The 18,523-nt window shown below is 33.3% G+C and overlaps 1 protein-coding gene across 1 annotated transcript in view; it reads right to left on the bottom strand.

The window, feature by feature from the left end:
• Window positions 1–18,523, bottom strand: part of GRIK2 (glutamate ionotropic receptor kainate type subunit 2) — a 585,197-nt gene that overhangs the window by 77,622 nt on the left and 489,052 nt on the right. Inside the window, exon 14 of the mRNA XM_045844097.1 lies at window positions 15,958–16,175. Coding sequence (XP_045700053.1) covers window positions 15,958–16,175 — 218 coding nt within the window. The remainder of the gene's footprint in view (window positions 1–15,957; window positions 16,176–18,523) is intronic.

The following is an 18,523-nucleotide window of genomic DNA, read 5'->3' as shown; positions in this document are numbered from 1 at the left end:
AAATTCAGTACCATGTCTACTGGTTTTTCTTTAAAGCTTAAGTTAAAAAGTTTAAATTTTATATTTAAAGCATTAAATTTCTGATATTATAATATAATATATATTAAAATGAGCATTCCAATCCCTTAGTTATCTAAGTTATAAGTGATTTCTCTGCTTACATGTGTGTTTATATGTAAACATACTTCTAATTTTTGCAATGGTTAAGATGGAATGGGTTTGGAAATTAGAAAAAGGCTATTTGTTTTGGAATTTATCTCAAGAAACATATTTATCTGAAAGTATTATAAAAACATTCTTATTAGCCTATTTTACTGATAATCATTCTTTAAAGCATATTCTTGTGCATTATTATGTGTTCAGTGAAAACAGAAGAATCTATGCATCTTTATTAAATCTAAAAGTTTTTAACAATGAAAAAAGAAAAAGCCATAATATATAATCTATAGAGAAAATGCAAGTGGTTATTGTTAGAAGATATTAAGAACTGTCTTTGTAGATTAGAGTTGGGATATATTTCCTTTGTTTTCCTAAACTTCTGTAGTTCTCATGAGCCATGTGCATTATTTTCTTAAGAGAAAAATAAACTTGCTTGTATTATCATGTTTATATTTATGGACAGGAAGAAACAAAAATGGGAGTTTTTTTCCTACTTAAGCATTCATTCTGAACATGAATGGCTTGTAAAAACAAATCTCACACATTACTAAAAAAGGCTATCCATAATGTGTGAATAGAACTAGATTTATAATGCATTTTAGCTTTCAAGCAGTATAAGAGAACAATCCAGAATGTTTTAAAATAATCTAATATCAGGATCAAATTATTAAGACAGAAAAAATATAACTGAGTGTTGAATCTTGGTATTAACCATAAGTAAACTGAATGCATTTCCAAGAATATAAGCATCTACATCAGGGAAATGGTCTCATCATTAGAGTTTAATAATTATGTTATTAAGCTCTTTATAATCAGGATAACTGCAGGTACATGCTGGAAGTTTAAGACATATTTAGAGTTTTATGTAAGCAATCTAGAAGACGTATACTTACACTCCATTTTCCCTTTAATAAAACGGAAGCCTAGAAGGGGTAAACAAATCCCTAGTGAGTGTCAAATCCCTAGTGAGTGTCAGATTTCATTCCATTTAGTCATTATGTTAAAGTGCATTGCATCGACTCAACAGTCCTTTATATCCATTATTAATGCTGCTTTCCAATTCTTTGGTCTTTGTTTAACTGTTTTGTAAAAAATTAAAGTGAAGCATAAATTCATAGTGTTCTGAAAACAGTTAAGGTTACTACAAAGCAAACTAATTTATAATGTAGCCTCTAAACAGCTATAATTATAATATTTAATAAATGAAACACCTACCTTTAGAGATAATCAGCCCTTTTCACTGAACTCCACTAAAGCACTGCTATATACAATAGGCTAATAACAATAAAAACATTACTCATATGCTGTCAGGAAATATAAAATTACTACTTATTGCCACTTCTGAACTATTTATTCTTCCACTTTTATATATAAAAGTGATATAATATGGAGACTAGTTATAAGAAAAATAAATTATTTAATTACCCATAATTTAACTCTAATTAAGGCAGCATGTCTTAATCTTACAGAACATACTCATCACGCACACGTGCATACATGTACGGACACATTCACTCATCTGGAATGCTCTGTATTGATGAAACAATTAAAGAATCACTCTGAATATGGGAGGCCAATGAAAGTGCTCGTCAGTATGCATAGACACTTAAACAACTGTAGGCACTGCCACAGTCACAAATGTTACAGCAAAATGAGGAATCAGAGTAATTTCAGAATCTGATTCCTTTAAGACTAAGACATTTAGCAGTAATGTTCAATGTAGTCATATTTTAAAGCAGTATTTTTGAGGGCTTTATTATATTCAGTTTTCATTTATCAATACTTATGAATGAGCTCTAAAGTTTATTTTGTCCTTTTTCCAATGTGTGTGAGATTAGTGGGAAGGATATTAAAAATACTAGAGATGATTTATGATTTGCGTTTGCTATTTTTAAATATGCATGATGATGTGCTAAGTGGATCATTGACTAGTGGAACAGCTCATGACCTTACATGAGCTTCTAAGGGGGCATAACATTTCTGTGCTGCCTTAAATAAAAATCTGAGGATCAAAGATGGAGGAGCAGTAATAGCAAACTTTATTTTGCTTTATGACATAATGAAAGATCCAACTTAACTACCATGTGATGTTTAAAAACCAACTCTTAAGAACAAAGAACAAAGTGATGTTACTATTATTTGGACTTTTGCAAAAGGATAGAAAAACAAATAAACAAAGAAAATTCAGCTGACCAAAGATATTAATTAGTATAAATTGTATTTACAACAAAAGGATAGCTTCTCCCCAAAAAGACATCACAGAGCATCAAAGATCAAAAACATTAATTCCCAAGGATATTCTGGATTAAGCAGAAGTTTCAGTGTATACATATAGAGAACCTATCCGCGTGGCATAGCAAATGTAGCCCAGCCCCTGAATCAGAAAACCAGCAGGGTGTGATTCGGCACATAGGAAATGAGCCCACAAATCGGCTTTCCTGTGGGGACTTGCATTGTACCTAGGCTGCTTTGAGGCTTGCTCTTTGCTAAAACTCCCTCACCCTGAATTGAGGCAGCAAAAGTTCACTGCATATCTTTAAAGTAACTTCTTAAAATCTATGTTAAACCTCCCAAGCATGGAGTGTAACCAGTTCAAGCATTTTTCCCCTTGCATTTGCAAATATCCTTTCTCTTTAAAGTAATTAGGAACATCCTCTCCTTTGTTATTTGTAACAGGTAAACACCTACAGCAAACCTGTGCATAGTAAATGAGGACCATCCCCGATGCCAGAAAAGCAATAAAAGCCTGTCCAGGAAAGAGCTGCAGCCCTCTCTCACTCAGAGAGCAGCCATGTTGTCTCTTTTTCTCCACATAGTCTGTGCGAATTTGTTCATTGCAGCCACAACACACGGACCCCACTGGCTGGAGTCCACATCATATACCCCTGTAATTAATAGGCAATTTAGATAAATTAAAATAATGTCTTTTTTGACATTCTAAAACTGTATCTCCCACAAAACAAAACAGTAAGCATGAATAATAGATCTTTCTTAGCCAGGATACCAATAAATATAATTTCCTCACATAATTTGCAAAGCAGAGTTTGTGTTTTTTGTTTGTTTGTATATTTGTTTTAGAAATACTAAATGATGCTTTTATTCAGTTATTTATATAGAAGAAATAGAATTTTCATTTTAATTATTTTTATCTAAGAAATATATTATACTTTTTATATTACATTTAAAAAAACAATTTTTACTAATTTTTATCTCAGCCTACTTCTTTGTATCCAAAAATATGTCCTTCTCCAATTCTCTTCAAATTGTTGCCTAACCAGTGGCTATAAACTCTTGCAGTGACAACTATTATCCATTATCCAGCACTTGACATGCCAGCTCGACATCACTATATTAACTGACTTTCGAATTTTCTTACTCCCTGTGGGGACTTCTCTCCCAAGATTGATGAGGTGCAACACCATGTTTAAGCTGCCATCCTGATGTGACAAATAGTAAGAATGGTCCCTGCCCAGAATGGAGGAAAGAGGGCAAATGAGAGAGAGAACCATGGTGTATTGGGGAATAACAGCAGCCTCACACACTGTCTTTCCAAGGCAATTAAAAGGTTTATTTCTCAGATTTTTACACATAACTTATTCTTCAATTAAAGAAGAATTGAAGCTTCACTGGTATATATTGAAAAGGCCACAATCAGAGAGGAATTAAACTTTTGTCCCACAAATGTTTTAGAGAAGCTAAGACAAAAGTTGTTGGCCCTTCCAAGTTTAAATACATTGAGACTCTAATCACTTCTTATAATTCCCCAAATAGGATTATCACTTACTTTTTAACTTTTGAATTCACTCTGGCAGAGCGAGGGTAATAAAACCCATCATTTTCTAATTTTCCGACAGCTTGATAGAACCAATATTCATAGCATAGACAGAGTGTAATGAAGCACTTTCTTTCCCATAGGAAAGTCTTTGACTCATGTGCTCTGATGCCAACCGGCCTTCACATCTGCTATTTCACCATTGATGGCTGTAACTTGGCATGAAAATCCAGTGTCTGCTAGAGCAGCTTTACTCAAAGGCACCGTTTTCATTCTTGGAATGGGAACATAGTAAAACAGTCTTGGGTTTCTGTAGGCCTTCTGCAAATGTCTGTAATAAACATAGGATCAGGCCTCACATACAAGAAATTGTGTGTTATATGAGAATGGGGAAGGGAGACAACTTTCCTGGGTAAAAATAACCTTTCCCATGCTAATTAAATTCATAATAAAAATTGGTTTAAATATTTACCTTAAATATAACACATTAATATCAAAACCATATTAGACACTAATAAGCCTATAACACTTTTAAAATGTCAACTTATTTTATCAAACAAAATATTCCCATTTAACCTAATATTAACAGTAATCCACTACCCACAACCAATAGCTTAACACCATTAATAAATAAAAAATACTTTTGGAGAAGTAGATAAAGGATATAGCAATAAAAATCTTTGCTGAGATATATCCTTTAGATTGCTAGAAAAAGTGTCTGATAGAAAATGAATAAGACATCAACATGAATAAATGAAATTTTAATAATAGCTTTAATCATTAATCTAAACTGACAAATCAGATACATTGGTGTTCAACCATAAAGCTTAAATTTCATTTCATTCAATTAAGTACATAGAAAAATTAAAACAATAAGTAAATTATCCATGAATTATCCAATAAATAGATTAAATGCATGAAAAAAAACAAAAAAATTCAAAATAAAGTTTCTATTCTAAATAGCTATAGGATTTTTTCTAATTAGTAACTTGCAAGCAAATTAGCAGAAACAGAGTTTGGCTTGGAAGCCTAATAATATTCTGTTTTCCATCACCCAGGTTAGAGCACAACACGGTATTTGAGGAGCATTTTGTTTCAGTTTAGATCTAAGGGGGTATGGATACTGAGGTAACCTCCAGTGACACAAAGGAACATGTCAGTTCGAGTTATGTTATAATTTGTGCCTATCAATTAATACAGCTACATTTTTCCACAACATGGAAAGGAGTGATGATAATTCACTAAATAGTATAGGGTAGTACAACAAGCTCTGGCAAGAAAACAACAAGAGCCCAAATCTCTAGTTGTTGCTCAGAACCTACCAGTATCTACCTATAGAGTAAGGTATTGGGTTGGCCAAAAAGTTCACTTGTTTTTTTTTTTTTTTCAATAGGATGGTTGTTGTAGCACTTAGTGTCTTTAACTTCATTGGAAACAATTTTGTTACATTGTATTGTGACAGCTGTCATATCAGTATGCATTTTTAAAAAACATCAAAATTGGTGAATTTTTGTGTAGCCATTTTAATACTGAAGACGGAAGAAAATAAGTGAAATTTTTGCCATATTATGAAAACTAAAACACAACTGAAACACAAAAAAAGGTCTGTGCAGTGTATGGAGAAGGTGCTGTGATTGATCGAACATGTCAGAAGTAGTTTGTAAAGTTTTATGCTGGAGATTTTTTGCTGGTTAATGCTCCAAGGTTGGGTAGACTGGTTGAACACCAGTTGACAGTGATCAAACTGAGACATTAATTGAGAACAATCAATGTTATACTATGCAGGAGATAGCCAACATACTTAAAATATCCAAATCAATAAAGTTATTGGTGAAAATGAAAAATATGTCTTTTATTTTACAGAAAAAACATACAGGCTTTTTGGCCAACCCAATACTTCTTCTCTTTTGAATCTGCTTCCCATGAGGTAAACCCATAAATCACATGTCCAGTCCTCCAACTCTAATATGGCCCCTTGCAGGTCTCTTCTATAATTTCCCCTCCTACTCCTCATAGTAAAAGAACATGCAATAAAGTCTTAAACAAAAAAGGTAAATATGCTCCCTCCCCAAGTCCCATAGAACGTATAATTTCTCAAAGTTTGCTCAGACAGACAAATAAAAATCAAGATTTACCCCATGATACTTCTCTGAGAAAGGAGAAAGCTCTAACCTTCATCCTGCTACACAGCAATTCTCATGCATACCTACTGGGGGCTTCCAGGAATGGTGTCAGAAGTGAAACTATAATTTGATTTTTACTCTCTGCAAATCTCTGTTGAAAGGGCTTTAAAGACAATTCAGGTAAATAATTCAAAAGAAGTAAGAGTGTGGTCAGCAAATTATTTCACGCTTCTATCTGATATTTTGTGGAGTCTGTGTTTCAGAAGAGAAAAATGCCCACCCAAATATGAAAAGAGCGAAGTTAATGCAATCAGTTATCAACTATTAATGCCAATAATGAAGGCATTGTTCAAAGTTCAAATTAAGTTAACTATTTCTACACAGTAGAATTACCAGAGGAGGTAATAAAAAAAATTCAGATACTTAGGATCCTTCCTCAAGAATCCACTTGGCCGAGAAGCAGGCCTGGAACCTCACTGATCTACGTGGCCCAGAGAGGGGCTTGGGACCTCACTATTCTCTCAAAGCTCCCCAAGTGATTCTGATGCTCTACTGTGCAGACAGGTTGAGACTGCTGGCTTAAACAAATGGATATTTTAAAGATGTTTAAGACTTACCAATGATACCTCAAACAGGACCAAATAATGACTCTATCTCTTGAAAAAGAAAAGTGATATGAAAATTAAGACTATCTCTTTATATATCAGAGTGATGTGATTGCCTGTCATAGACAAGACTGTATGTCCCTCAACATACATGCTATCCAGTCCTCCTGGTTGCAGTACAGCCACATCTCTTGTGACTTTGGTAGAAAAAGGACTGGCTGCATAAATCAAAGAGTGCTTTAGCTGGGGATCCTGATAAAATAGTATCACTAACATTGCTGGGCTGTGGTCTAGAGTGTATGATACATGCATAGGTAGGTACAACCTATTAACAAGTCAAACATTTTAGCTACAAAACTAGAATGATAATAATGCACATGTTATTTCATTTTTATATTGGTTTCTAGGAACAAAGGCAATATACTCCATATAAAACCCAAAGCAGAAATGTGAGACTTTTCCCGAAATTATTGGGGAGAAATGGAAGGTGTCATCACTAAGCATAGAGTAATTCCAAGTTTAAATAAAAAATGACCTGAAAGTAAAGCCTTGTGACAATTTAGTAACACCCAAATAAACAGGGCAATTCACATGTGACACAGTATTAAATAAATAATCCCCATACTTACTGAAGTACCATTGTGAATTTTTAATTACTGCATTGTCAAAGAATCCCTTCTAGGTAGTTGTGAAAATGATTATAATATGCATGGCAGTAAATATGGTACACAATGAAGGGCACACCCAATTTCTGTCCATGTGCAAACAAATAGTTATTGAGCCTCTTTTTTGATGACCATGCTTAACTAGAAATTTGTCATATAAAATATAAAAGGCATTCAAGGAATTAGTTCTGGAGTTCTGATGCACAGCATACTGATTATAGTCAATAATACTATAATTTAAAATTCAAAGTTGTTAAGAGACTAAATCTTAATTGTCCTCACCACAAAAAATGTAATCATCACATGTTGTGATAGAAGTGTTAGCTAATACTCTGGTGGTAATCATATTGCAATATATAAATATATTAAATCACAGGTTATACACCTAAAATTTACACAATGTTGCATGTTATTTATTTCTCAATAAAAATAAAATAAATTCAAAAGTAATTTTAGATGATTTTTCCCATCTTCAAAAACAACTTTAAGTCAAATTTTTACATATGCAAAATGAAACTTTCAAAATGTTTTACCACTGATACAGTAAGAGGAACATACTCATTTTAGAAAATACTTTACAGGGTCAGAAGTACACTATACATGCCATTTTGAGAATTTACTCTCCTAATGTGTAAATCTCTTCATAGTAAATATATTACCTTAACATTACCAACACTGTTCTACATAAAAACAAAAATTATGTTTTGCAGAAATTAAGAAAAATATGGGAAATATCTAGAAAATAGTGTATGTTTCTAAATTTATTTATTAAGTACTTGCAGTAAACTGCCAAGTTTTTACATTCTATCCATCACCTCAAAAATTACTTATGTTCTTTTGGCATTTAAAAAGCAAAAATCACTCAAGCTTTCAAAAATCATTACAAGCATGCCACACAAGCCATTCAGGCTTAAAAACCTACACTGCCACTACAGCATAATTTAATTTCAGAAGACCACTGAACCTACAAGCACAGAATAAGTAGCAGACTATAAAGTACATGTTATAGCTGCATGTGCCCTAATGGCTTAAGGCAAATGTTTTAGAAATTTAATATGAGCAAACATTTGAGGTCATGTGGGTGATTCCAAGTGGCTAATGCACTTAGTCCTTCTGAGCAGGGACAGTTATGCCATTATATCTTTGGCTATTACTTTTGTTGTTGATACTATGAGTCCCTTGGTTATAGCTTTCATAATTAATAAGTCACTTAACCTCTCCATTGTTAAGTTTCTTCATCTGTTAAATGAACATAATGATAATTGCTCTCTACCTTCCTCAGAGGTTATTGTGAAGATTAATGAGATGGCATTCAGTATGTATTTTGAGTTCTCCCAAAGAGGGAGATTACGCACACAGGAAAAGAAAAGAAAGCAAACCTTCTTTTGTTGCTTGGTACCGAAAGATAAAGCTTTCCCCTCAGATGGATTAATCCACTTGTTTGCATTCACAACACTATAATCTAGACTTAGAAATAAATTGACTCTATATTTTGAAGAAACATTTATAGCTCTCTACAGAATAGAAAAATTTTGTAAGTAATCACACTTTCTACCTAAAACCCTCTGTCACAGGTGTTCAATCAATTAATGCAATCATGTTCATTGTTCCAATGGATAAATGCACAAAATTTGGTAAAAGAGGTGAGTTGCTACCATAAGGAAAACAAATGTGTAACACTGATTTAGGGTCACAGAGTGGATGACAATGAAGCCAATTGGAATCTGTGAATATATGGACAAATAACATTTTTAAAGTGTGTCTTCTAATAATTTAGAAGATGAATATACATGAATAGTCTTTTAGGTTTGACCAAAAATGTTCAGACAAAATGACAGTTAGTATTAGCCAGTTACTTTTAGCTATATAGCATAAAGTAGTAAAAAGAGAGAATATTAACATAAGAAGAATACCAACAAAGAAGGAAGAGGAGGAGAAATTAATTTAAAAGATATGGGCTGCTTGCAAACATAATTTAGAGGTGACACAGAGTTAGGAATTGCATGGTTGGGTAATGAAAGTGTATCTCATCTTCAGTGTTCTAAGAAAGTTCTCAAAATTGTTCCAATATGATGTCAGACCTTAATTAAAAGATCAAATTAATCATGTTGCCTTGAGTTGCTTTGTTATGACCTTTGAAAAAGTTAGGGCCGATCCTTGGAGATTTTCCTCTTCTGGATAAAGACCTTCTAACCCAAAATAGCAATGATTAAATCAATAGAGAGACACCTCTTGAAAAGAATGGTGGGTATGGGTTTTAGATTATAAATGGACACGGATATGTTTAAAGGCCATAAAGGGTTAGCAGCAATGGTATTGACAAAAGCACTGACTCTGGTGTAAAAGAAACAAAGTCTGTTGAAAACATAAAAAAGTCTCTGTGCCAACAAGTTTTTTGAAGGAGAACAACTGACCTGTTAGCTAAATAAAGGTTTATATTAGATGCCACTAACAGGTTTTAGTACTTTTAAAGCACCATTGTGTGGCAATTGATAGCTAATGTAGCCCAAACCATATTCAGAATCTGTGTTAGGAACTAGAGATCCAAGTGTGAATGATAGTAGTAATTCAGTCCTTGACCTTTGCTGTCCAGTGTCATACAGATACAGAGAAACCAGGTAAATACAGTTCCATAAGTATTAAATTGTGTGCCGTTCTGAATACCACACTGACCTCATCACACACATTGTAGCATTTCACATTATCACAAGAAGGGTAAGTACACTACAATAAAACATTTTGAGAAAGTAACACCATATTCACATAACTTTTGTTAGAGTATATTGTTATAATGTTTCCATAGACCTATTAGTCATTGTTGTTAAACAATTACTTTGCCGAATTTATAAATTAAATTGTCATAAGTATGTATGCATAGGTAAAAACATAGTATATATAGGGTTTGGTACTATCTTAGGCTTTGGGCATCCATTGGAGGTCTTATAACATCCCTCCATGGATAAGGGAGCACTGTATACTACTTCCAAATACAGAGTCTAGAAAAGAGACTCTAAAAATTGCTCCACAATTTTTTATTTCACTTATGAAAATATTCTCTTTCCGTGAGAGCAATAACAATGAAGCAGTTTAAATTCGATAAACAAGATGTGATCTCTTTTAATGTATTTTAAAATCATCTGATTATTGGTCACAGAAACATAATTTACTTAATTGTTTAAAATCATTCTAATTTTTTAAATTAACCATGTATTCTACTAACATATAATAAGCTTTTACTAGATGCTTAGCTTATCATGAGGAACTTTTATTCAATGTACAAAGAATATTGGAAGAACAGTCCTGTTAGTCATTACTATTTAGGAACGAGGAGTCAGAGGTTTACAAAAGCATTTTATCTAAATACTGCTAATAAGTGGTGGAGCCTGTAATTAAGTTCAGGTTTCTCTGATTTCATAGTTTTGTTTTGTTTTTTAATTCCTAACAACTATTCTAAATTGTAAGTTGTGTTTTCAGAAGTATTGTGTGATTTACATTAGATATTTGACATCAGTTAAATGTCCTTGTAATAGGTGGTAGAATTTTTTTAACAACCACAAAAAAAGACCATGTATCTCCTCTATTACAATATTTTTTGGAAGATTATACTTATTCATGGATAAAAAGCCAGACCTTTTAGTTAGGCCAAGCCCAGGAGAGAATGTGTAGAAATCAGGAAACCTGAGTCATGGGTACACAGAAACAAGTGAATCAGCTTCATTTTGTGAACCATATGACTCACTTTGAAAATATAGGGATTCTCAATAGAGACCAAAACATTTACAGCCTCTAGCTGAGTTACTTTTGAGCATGTAATCTATATGTATACATTGTCCTAATCTTTATACTTTAGGGTAAAAATAATGTGCTTGTTCGCATGACAACATTTTGTATAGTGTTCAGCTTTGGGGTGAGATTTTAATTATATTGTACCCATTTCCTAAGCTCCTTGAAGGTTTTGATTCCTCCTTACTTGCTTTTCTTTTATTTCCTTTTTTATTCATGTTAAGACATTTTCAACTTTATCAGATAGTACCAGATTGTTTTCCAAAGTGGTGGCACCAATTTATACCCTCATTAGTGTTATATCAAAGTCTCAACTATTTCTCACCCTTGCTAGCACATTGTATAGTAAGACCATTTCACTTGTGCTGATTTGTTTGCTGAGTAATGATAACCTCATTTCAATTTTAATTTTTAATGTCCTCCTTACTTATGAAGTTAAGCATATTTTCATAAGTTTATAGTTTATTTGCATTCCCTCATTCTATGAAATGCATAATGAAATCTTTTAAAAATTTTTATTTATTTATTTTTTTGGTCTTCTCTCAAGGACATTGTTTTCATTGCTTTTACAAAGAGAGGAAGATAGAGAAGGAGGGGGTGGACATCAGTGTGAGAGAGAAACATCAACTGGTTGCCTCCCTGATGGATCTGGGATCAAACCCACAACTTAGGCATGTGCCCTGACTGAGGATAAACCTACAACACTTTGGTCCATGAGACAAAACTCCAATCAAATGAGTCACACCCGCCAGGATCATAGTGAAATCTTTTGCCCAAATTTCTATTGTGTTGTTGTAGGGTAAATGGAGGCAGTCTGGCTTCCTCACCCAGGGAGTCTGGACAACTAAGGGAAGCAGTGATCCCATAACCCTGAATGGGCCTGATAAGCAGTGTTCCCATAACTTTGAGACTAGGTCTGATAAACTGTTCCCATAACACAAAGTGGGCTCGTATGCACAGGATTATGCTGTGTTATATAATTTTCTGGCTTGAAGCCAGCTTTGTTTGCCTCTAGCACTGAAGCAGGTAGGGACTCCACGCTGGGTGCTACGACATGTGCCATGCAAGGGGGCGATGACATGCAGTGTGTCACACAGAGACATGCAGGGGGACAATCAGCTTGCAGTGTGTATGGATTGCCCACCCTTGAGTAAAGGCATGTCAAGCATCCCCACAGGTCCATGAATGTTCTTCCCTCTGCTTGAATACTGTGAACCTGTCCAGCCTCAAATGGTTGTAACACAGTTGCTTATATTTTTTATTTTATTAAAAAGATTTCATTATATATTTTATTATGAATACTTGTCATTTGAAGGTCATGTGAATATCATCTCTCAACTATAAGGCCTGTCTTTTTATTCTCTTTATTGTAGTTTTAAATTTATTTACTTATTTTTATTTATATTATTAAATTTATTGGGTGGCATTGGTTACTAAGAGTATATAGGCTTCAAATGTGTTTTTCAATAAAATCCTTGGGCCCTCAGCTAATTTATTACCTAAATATAATTAAGAACAAATTGGTGATGCCATACAGTTTGCTATTGTTTAAATGAAATAACACTGAAGAAACACATTTTGCTACATTTTGAGCTATTTTGCCAGTCCTGGCTTTACATCTATCCCTAGGAAGAATGTATGTGAATGTAGGAGGAAAGAAGAAGAACTCTTCTTGAAGAAAATACACATGTAGTATCAATGAACACACTCCAGTGTTCTTTGGGAAAGGAATTACTTAATATTGTGGAATGGTTAACTCTGCCTCTGTTTGTGCAGCACAGAGAACTTAACCCTTTAAGGACAAGTATCTCAAGCCAGATCTTCTTGCTTGTAGTAACAAAACTATACATATTTAAAATAATTTTCTAGAAGTGAGCATTCCAGAACAATTAACAGCAGGGACTCATTAAATTAGAAAAAATAGAATGGAAATTCCTTGGAAATGAATACCTTGAGGGTGTTTCCTAGAGTGTCTGTAAGCATTGCTGTTAATCAAGAAATAAAAGAAAGGATATCAAATGTAAACAGACTATACACTATAGTCCCTAGTTCAAGTGTAGAGCTTCAAAATGAGCATGCAATTCCTTCAATTCCAAATTTCTAGGACTTCTTTAAAATTGTATACCTATTAGTTATAGTATAAGTACATATTTTAACAAGCCAAAATATGAGGTTGAAATTAGTATTATTTAGGGCTACACTAAAAGTAACTAAAGGAAAATCGGCATTTAATGTATCCTTTTAAATTTGAATTTCAAAGCAAGAATTCAGCATGTGATAAAATTATCAACATAAAGTAATTGTGAATTTAGTGATTCTCACCATATTGTTTCTATTATGACTCGTGTACAATCTAGAAAGCTTCAGTTCTACAGAGAGAAAGTCTTTCACTGATGGAAACATAAAGTTGTTTCACGTCCATTTTATCTGGGTGCTAAGAGCGCCGTTGTATGTGAAAAAGAACAACAAGAGATGAAAGAGTAAGAAGAAAAATAGGTGGCGAGGAAAAGTGAAGGTGTGCAAAAATGACACTGCTGAGAGCAATGGAACAAAAACAAAAACAAAGCAAAACAAAGCAAAACAGAATGCTGGAAAGACTCAGAAGACAAAAAAGAAAATAAGCTTTAAAGATGAGAAAAAGGGAGAGTTTATTTTTTAATTTCTAGAAAAATCCTGTGGTATATAAGAGCTTTAATACTTAAGATATTTAAGGAAATATTTGGAAAATAAAAATAAAATTAAAATTCTGAAATAGTTGTGAAGTAGAAGTAATCACTTTGGTATGATATCACCTGCATCATTTTACAAACTTTAAAAGACCTTTTTATACTGTAGTAATTTAAATGCATATTTACTCTTTACAATGTTACTTACTCACAATGCTTATTTAGTATTTTCAACAGTTGATTTCCTTTTAAAAACTGTGAGAAGAGCAATCTCTATTAATTCTAAATATTAGATTGAGAAAATTAATTAATTATAGTTAATGTCATTAAATAGCACCATACTTATCATAATGCTTTACCCATATTTAGTTGTTTAATAAATTTGACTAAATACTATTTTCTAATTAGATACAGAATACACATCCAAGCATTAGCCTAGCCATATTAACTTTGAAAATAATTAAATTTTAAGAATTATACACACTTGACTAAATCAAATTTATCTTATTCTTTGGATATTTGATGTCTTTTAATACTTTTAACATAGCTAATTTAGTTTTGTAAGAACTTTGACAAAGAAAATTATATAATTAGGCAAACTGCTATTTTCTATCACATAAAACCCAGATCTATGTTTGTTGAATTAGACTTCCAGGTGTCCATCTAAACTATAACTGCTTTAAAAGTGAGAACTAGATTTTATTTGCTGTAGAATAACCAACATGTGGTGAAACTTCTGGTACTCAATAGACACTTGATGAATGTTTGACGAAATTACTTATTTTACAGTTGAGTCAATTATTTTTAAAAAACCCACTTCTACTGCATATTTTATTTGAACTTCCAATTGCATTCATGTGAACAGTGAAGGAAAACACTGATGTTTAAGTTGCTTAACTTACAAAGCATTTAAAAATACTTAGTAAAGTATAAAAGTAATTATGAAACAATACTGACTCCCTAGAGTTAAATTTGGTCTACTCTGGTCCAATGAGATCAGCTGACGTAAGGAGAATAATAATAAAGAGGAAAGCAAGGCATTCTATCTTCCTTGATATTTAATGTTCCATCTGCCCCTTACTGTTGTGGCTCTATTGGGGCCAGCAAAAGAGAAGGGTAGCTAGTTCAATTCTGGGTAGGGGCACATGCCTGGGTTACAGGGGCTGTACCTGGTTGGGGTGCATGCAAGAGGCAACAGATCAATGTTTCTCCCACATATTGATGTTGTCTCCCTCTCTTTTTTTCTTCCCTTTCCCACTTTCTAAAAATAAATAAATACATAAATAGAATCTCTAAAAATAAAGAAAATCAATGTTCCGCATGGCTGTCCCTCTGGAAACCATTGTAAGTTCAATGGGGTAGCCCATCTTCAGGGTTTGTGTCATTCAGAATATTAAATGGAAGAATGTAGATAACAGGAAGTGTTTGTGCTTCCTTCTTTCAGCCATTATTTTCCTTCTTTTTCTGTAGGCTTCTGAATGAGTATACCTGTCTCATGTAGGCATCTGAATGAGTATACTTGTCTCATTTTCACAGAGAAATATAAGTATGGAAATATTTTTACATGAAATCATTCCATTCTCTAGAATAACCAAGCTTGATTATCAGTTTCCCTTTTTTTATTATAGTATTTTTTTCCATTACCATTTAGTCCTCTTATACCTTATACCCCCTCCCTCCTGCAATCACCACACCGTTGTCTATGTCCATTTTCCTTTTTCCTTTTTGCTCTATCCCTCCACCCACTAACTGCTCCATGACTTTCATCCTGTTCTCTCTATCTGTGAATCTCTCTATTTTGCTTGTTAGTTCAGTTTTTTCATCAGAGTAAAATCATATGATTTGTTATTATTCTTCAATAAATACATGACATTATTTGTTTTACATTCAAAGATAAAATTTTTGGGGGGAAAACATTACTTTTCACCATATTTTCTTCCAACCAAAAATAGAATACTTGTGAAGCAAAATCTCTTTGCCATTTGCAATATTGAAATGTTTTGCTTTGATGGTCATGTATTATGTTGTATATGCCTCTCCACCCCTAAGGAATATGCTATTGATTGCTCTGAATAAATAACAAGTGTTGCTTGCTATGCTCTTACACTCATTACTAGAGAGAGATTTGTTTGTTTGCACGCTATCTTCTTAATGCATTAAGTTTAGATAACCAGCAGGACTTACCTTGAAAAAGGTCATGGTTGCGCCATCCTCCACCGCGCCGTACTCTATCTTGGTTTGTTTAGCTAAATCATCTGCAGAGTCAATAGGGGATTCCATCCGCTCCACTGTCAGAAAGGCGGCTAAGTTAGCAGTATACGAAGAAATGATGATAAGTGTGAAAAACCACCAAATGCCTCCCACTATCCTGGTGGAGAGCGCTTTGGGCATGAGCTCAGAACCTAACAGAGATTTGGGGGAAAAGGTGAAACGAATACAGAGAATTTGATCAGCAGTCAGGTACTTTTGGTCACAGTGGCAGAATGGAATCACTGTGTAATAAAAGCTTTAACCATTGATCTACATATTGCTTTAGTAAGCAAGCAACAACCATTGGGAGTGCAGTTAGTAGGCAGTCTCTTAAGACACTTGTGTTTAATTAAATATAGTGACAGGAGACTTACATCCTTCCTGAGAAGTGTAACAATTAAATATTAAGTGAATAACCTTTATTAAAATAGCAGAAGAAGAAAAAAATCTATTATATAAACCATTATGTACAGTGTTTCACATTCTTGTTAGTCATGTAGGTTTAGGAGAAATAATTTAATATATGTTAAGATCCATTTCGTAACAAGCTTCATGTAAAAGTCTCAATTTTCATGGGCAGGAAGCTCCAAAATTTTGTCTGTCCTGCCATTTTAAAAAGTCATGTATAGAAATAATTTCAATACTTACATTTCTTGAGATGGGGTGTTAGTCCTGTTTCTAATTTAAAATAAGGTAGTAAATCATTCCCTATATGTAAACAAATGTCTCCCATCACTATAATTAGCCTCAATGTAGGAAATCAGAATAAGTACTTGAATTGTCACAAATTTACTTTTATGCATATATAAATATTACATAAATATATTACAACACATGACTGGAGTTGCCTGCTCATGATATTAATAATAAAATGGAATCTAAATTATATTTTATGTTGAATATTATTAATTTTAATTAATTTAGGTTATAAAATGAAATCCTAACAATTTTAAAATTAAGCCTTATAATTTTACATTATTTACATTATATACATTATTTAGTCTTAATGTTAAAATTAATACATGTCAGCATATATTATTTTATAAGAAACATATATTAAGTATATGGATATATATGTAACATATTACTATCACTTTTAATCATTTTGAATCTATAATAAAGAAAGCATTGGCTACAAAATAGTTAATTCTTAATAGAGTTTGAGTAAAATGGAATGAAGCAAAGATGGACTCCATTTGTTGATCTGTTTCACGGTCACATATTTAACATAATCACTGGTGCAGAGGTATTGTATCTTTAGATGGAGTGAAAAATACAACAAACTATTTATGTTAACATTGCAAAGAGTGGTGTCATGACTGGAATATATCAAAACAGCCCATCTTACACTGCAGGCCATCTTACTCTTGCAATTTCAAAGCAAATGAACAAAATATTAAAAAGCAGACAGACTTGGACATGACAGCCAACTCCAGTTCCAGACTCCGCCTACCACTCAGTAATGAAAAAAAAAACAAAAAAGTACCTTTCTGATGTAGTTGCTCCTAGGCCCTGTCAGACACACACTGGACACTGAAACACTAAAGTTCTCCCAAGATGATCAGCAGCTTTGGCTGCCCATTCTATTTTTTTTTAAACAACACCACCAATAAAGTTAAACAAGACTGGGAAAGAAAAGGACAGTGGAGACATTCGACAAAAATGGCCCAATTACCACAAGTTCATATCTTACCCAATGACTTAAAGCGAGTACTTCCTAGGCTTGTGAATCAGAGCCTGGTTAGGGGCTGACTGTCATGTACTCAAGGTAACGTCATGTCCAGCACTATATCCCACTAATTCCTGGGGAACTGGGCATCAGCCAGAATAGTATGGGTTCCTCTTTCATGTATCCACCAGCAGGGAAGTAGTTATGTGGCAAAGCAAATGTGTATTTGAATTTTCATTGCTTGGATTACTTGTAATAATTTTCAGAGATATCAGTTATAGTCTTATTTCCCATTGATAGATTTTATAGACATCAAGATCATCTTATAAGTATACAAATTCTCAAAACCTCCAAATATTTCAGGAAATATAGTGAAACTATTTTATTTTTTGAAGTGGTAGCAAAAATAATAAAAACGAACTTTGTTATGGTCAAAACCTTTATTATGAGGATAATGTACTCTAGGTGCAGAGGTGTCCAACCTGCAGCCTACAGGCTGCATGCGACCCAGGGTGGCTATGAATGTGGCCCAACACAAAATTGTAAATTTATTTAAAATATTATGAGACTTTTTTGTTTACATTAGTGTTTGTGATTTAATGTGTAGCCCAAGACAACTCTTCTTCTTCCAGGTATGGCCCAGAGACACCAAAAGTTTGAATATCCCTACTAGAGTACTAAAGTTAGTTTTTAGCAGGTGACTAGCAGTTTGCCTAGGCGGCTGTATTACCCAATGCTACTTTAAGAGATGTTTATCTCATATAAAAGTCATTTATTCACTTTTAATATTTTGAAAGAACTCCAATATTGTCTTACAAGCATAGAGTGACC

Source organism: Phyllostomus hastatus, unplaced genomic scaffold (assembly GCF_019186645.2).
Source record: "Phyllostomus hastatus isolate PE091 unplaced genomic scaffold, TTU_PhHast_1.1 phas_contig_40, whole genome shotgun sequence".
NCBI lineage: Eukaryota > Metazoa > Chordata > Mammalia > Chiroptera > Phyllostomidae > Phyllostomus > Phyllostomus hastatus.
Note: the sequence above shows the minus strand (reverse complement) of the source record. Positions and strands in the feature narration are given on the sequence as shown.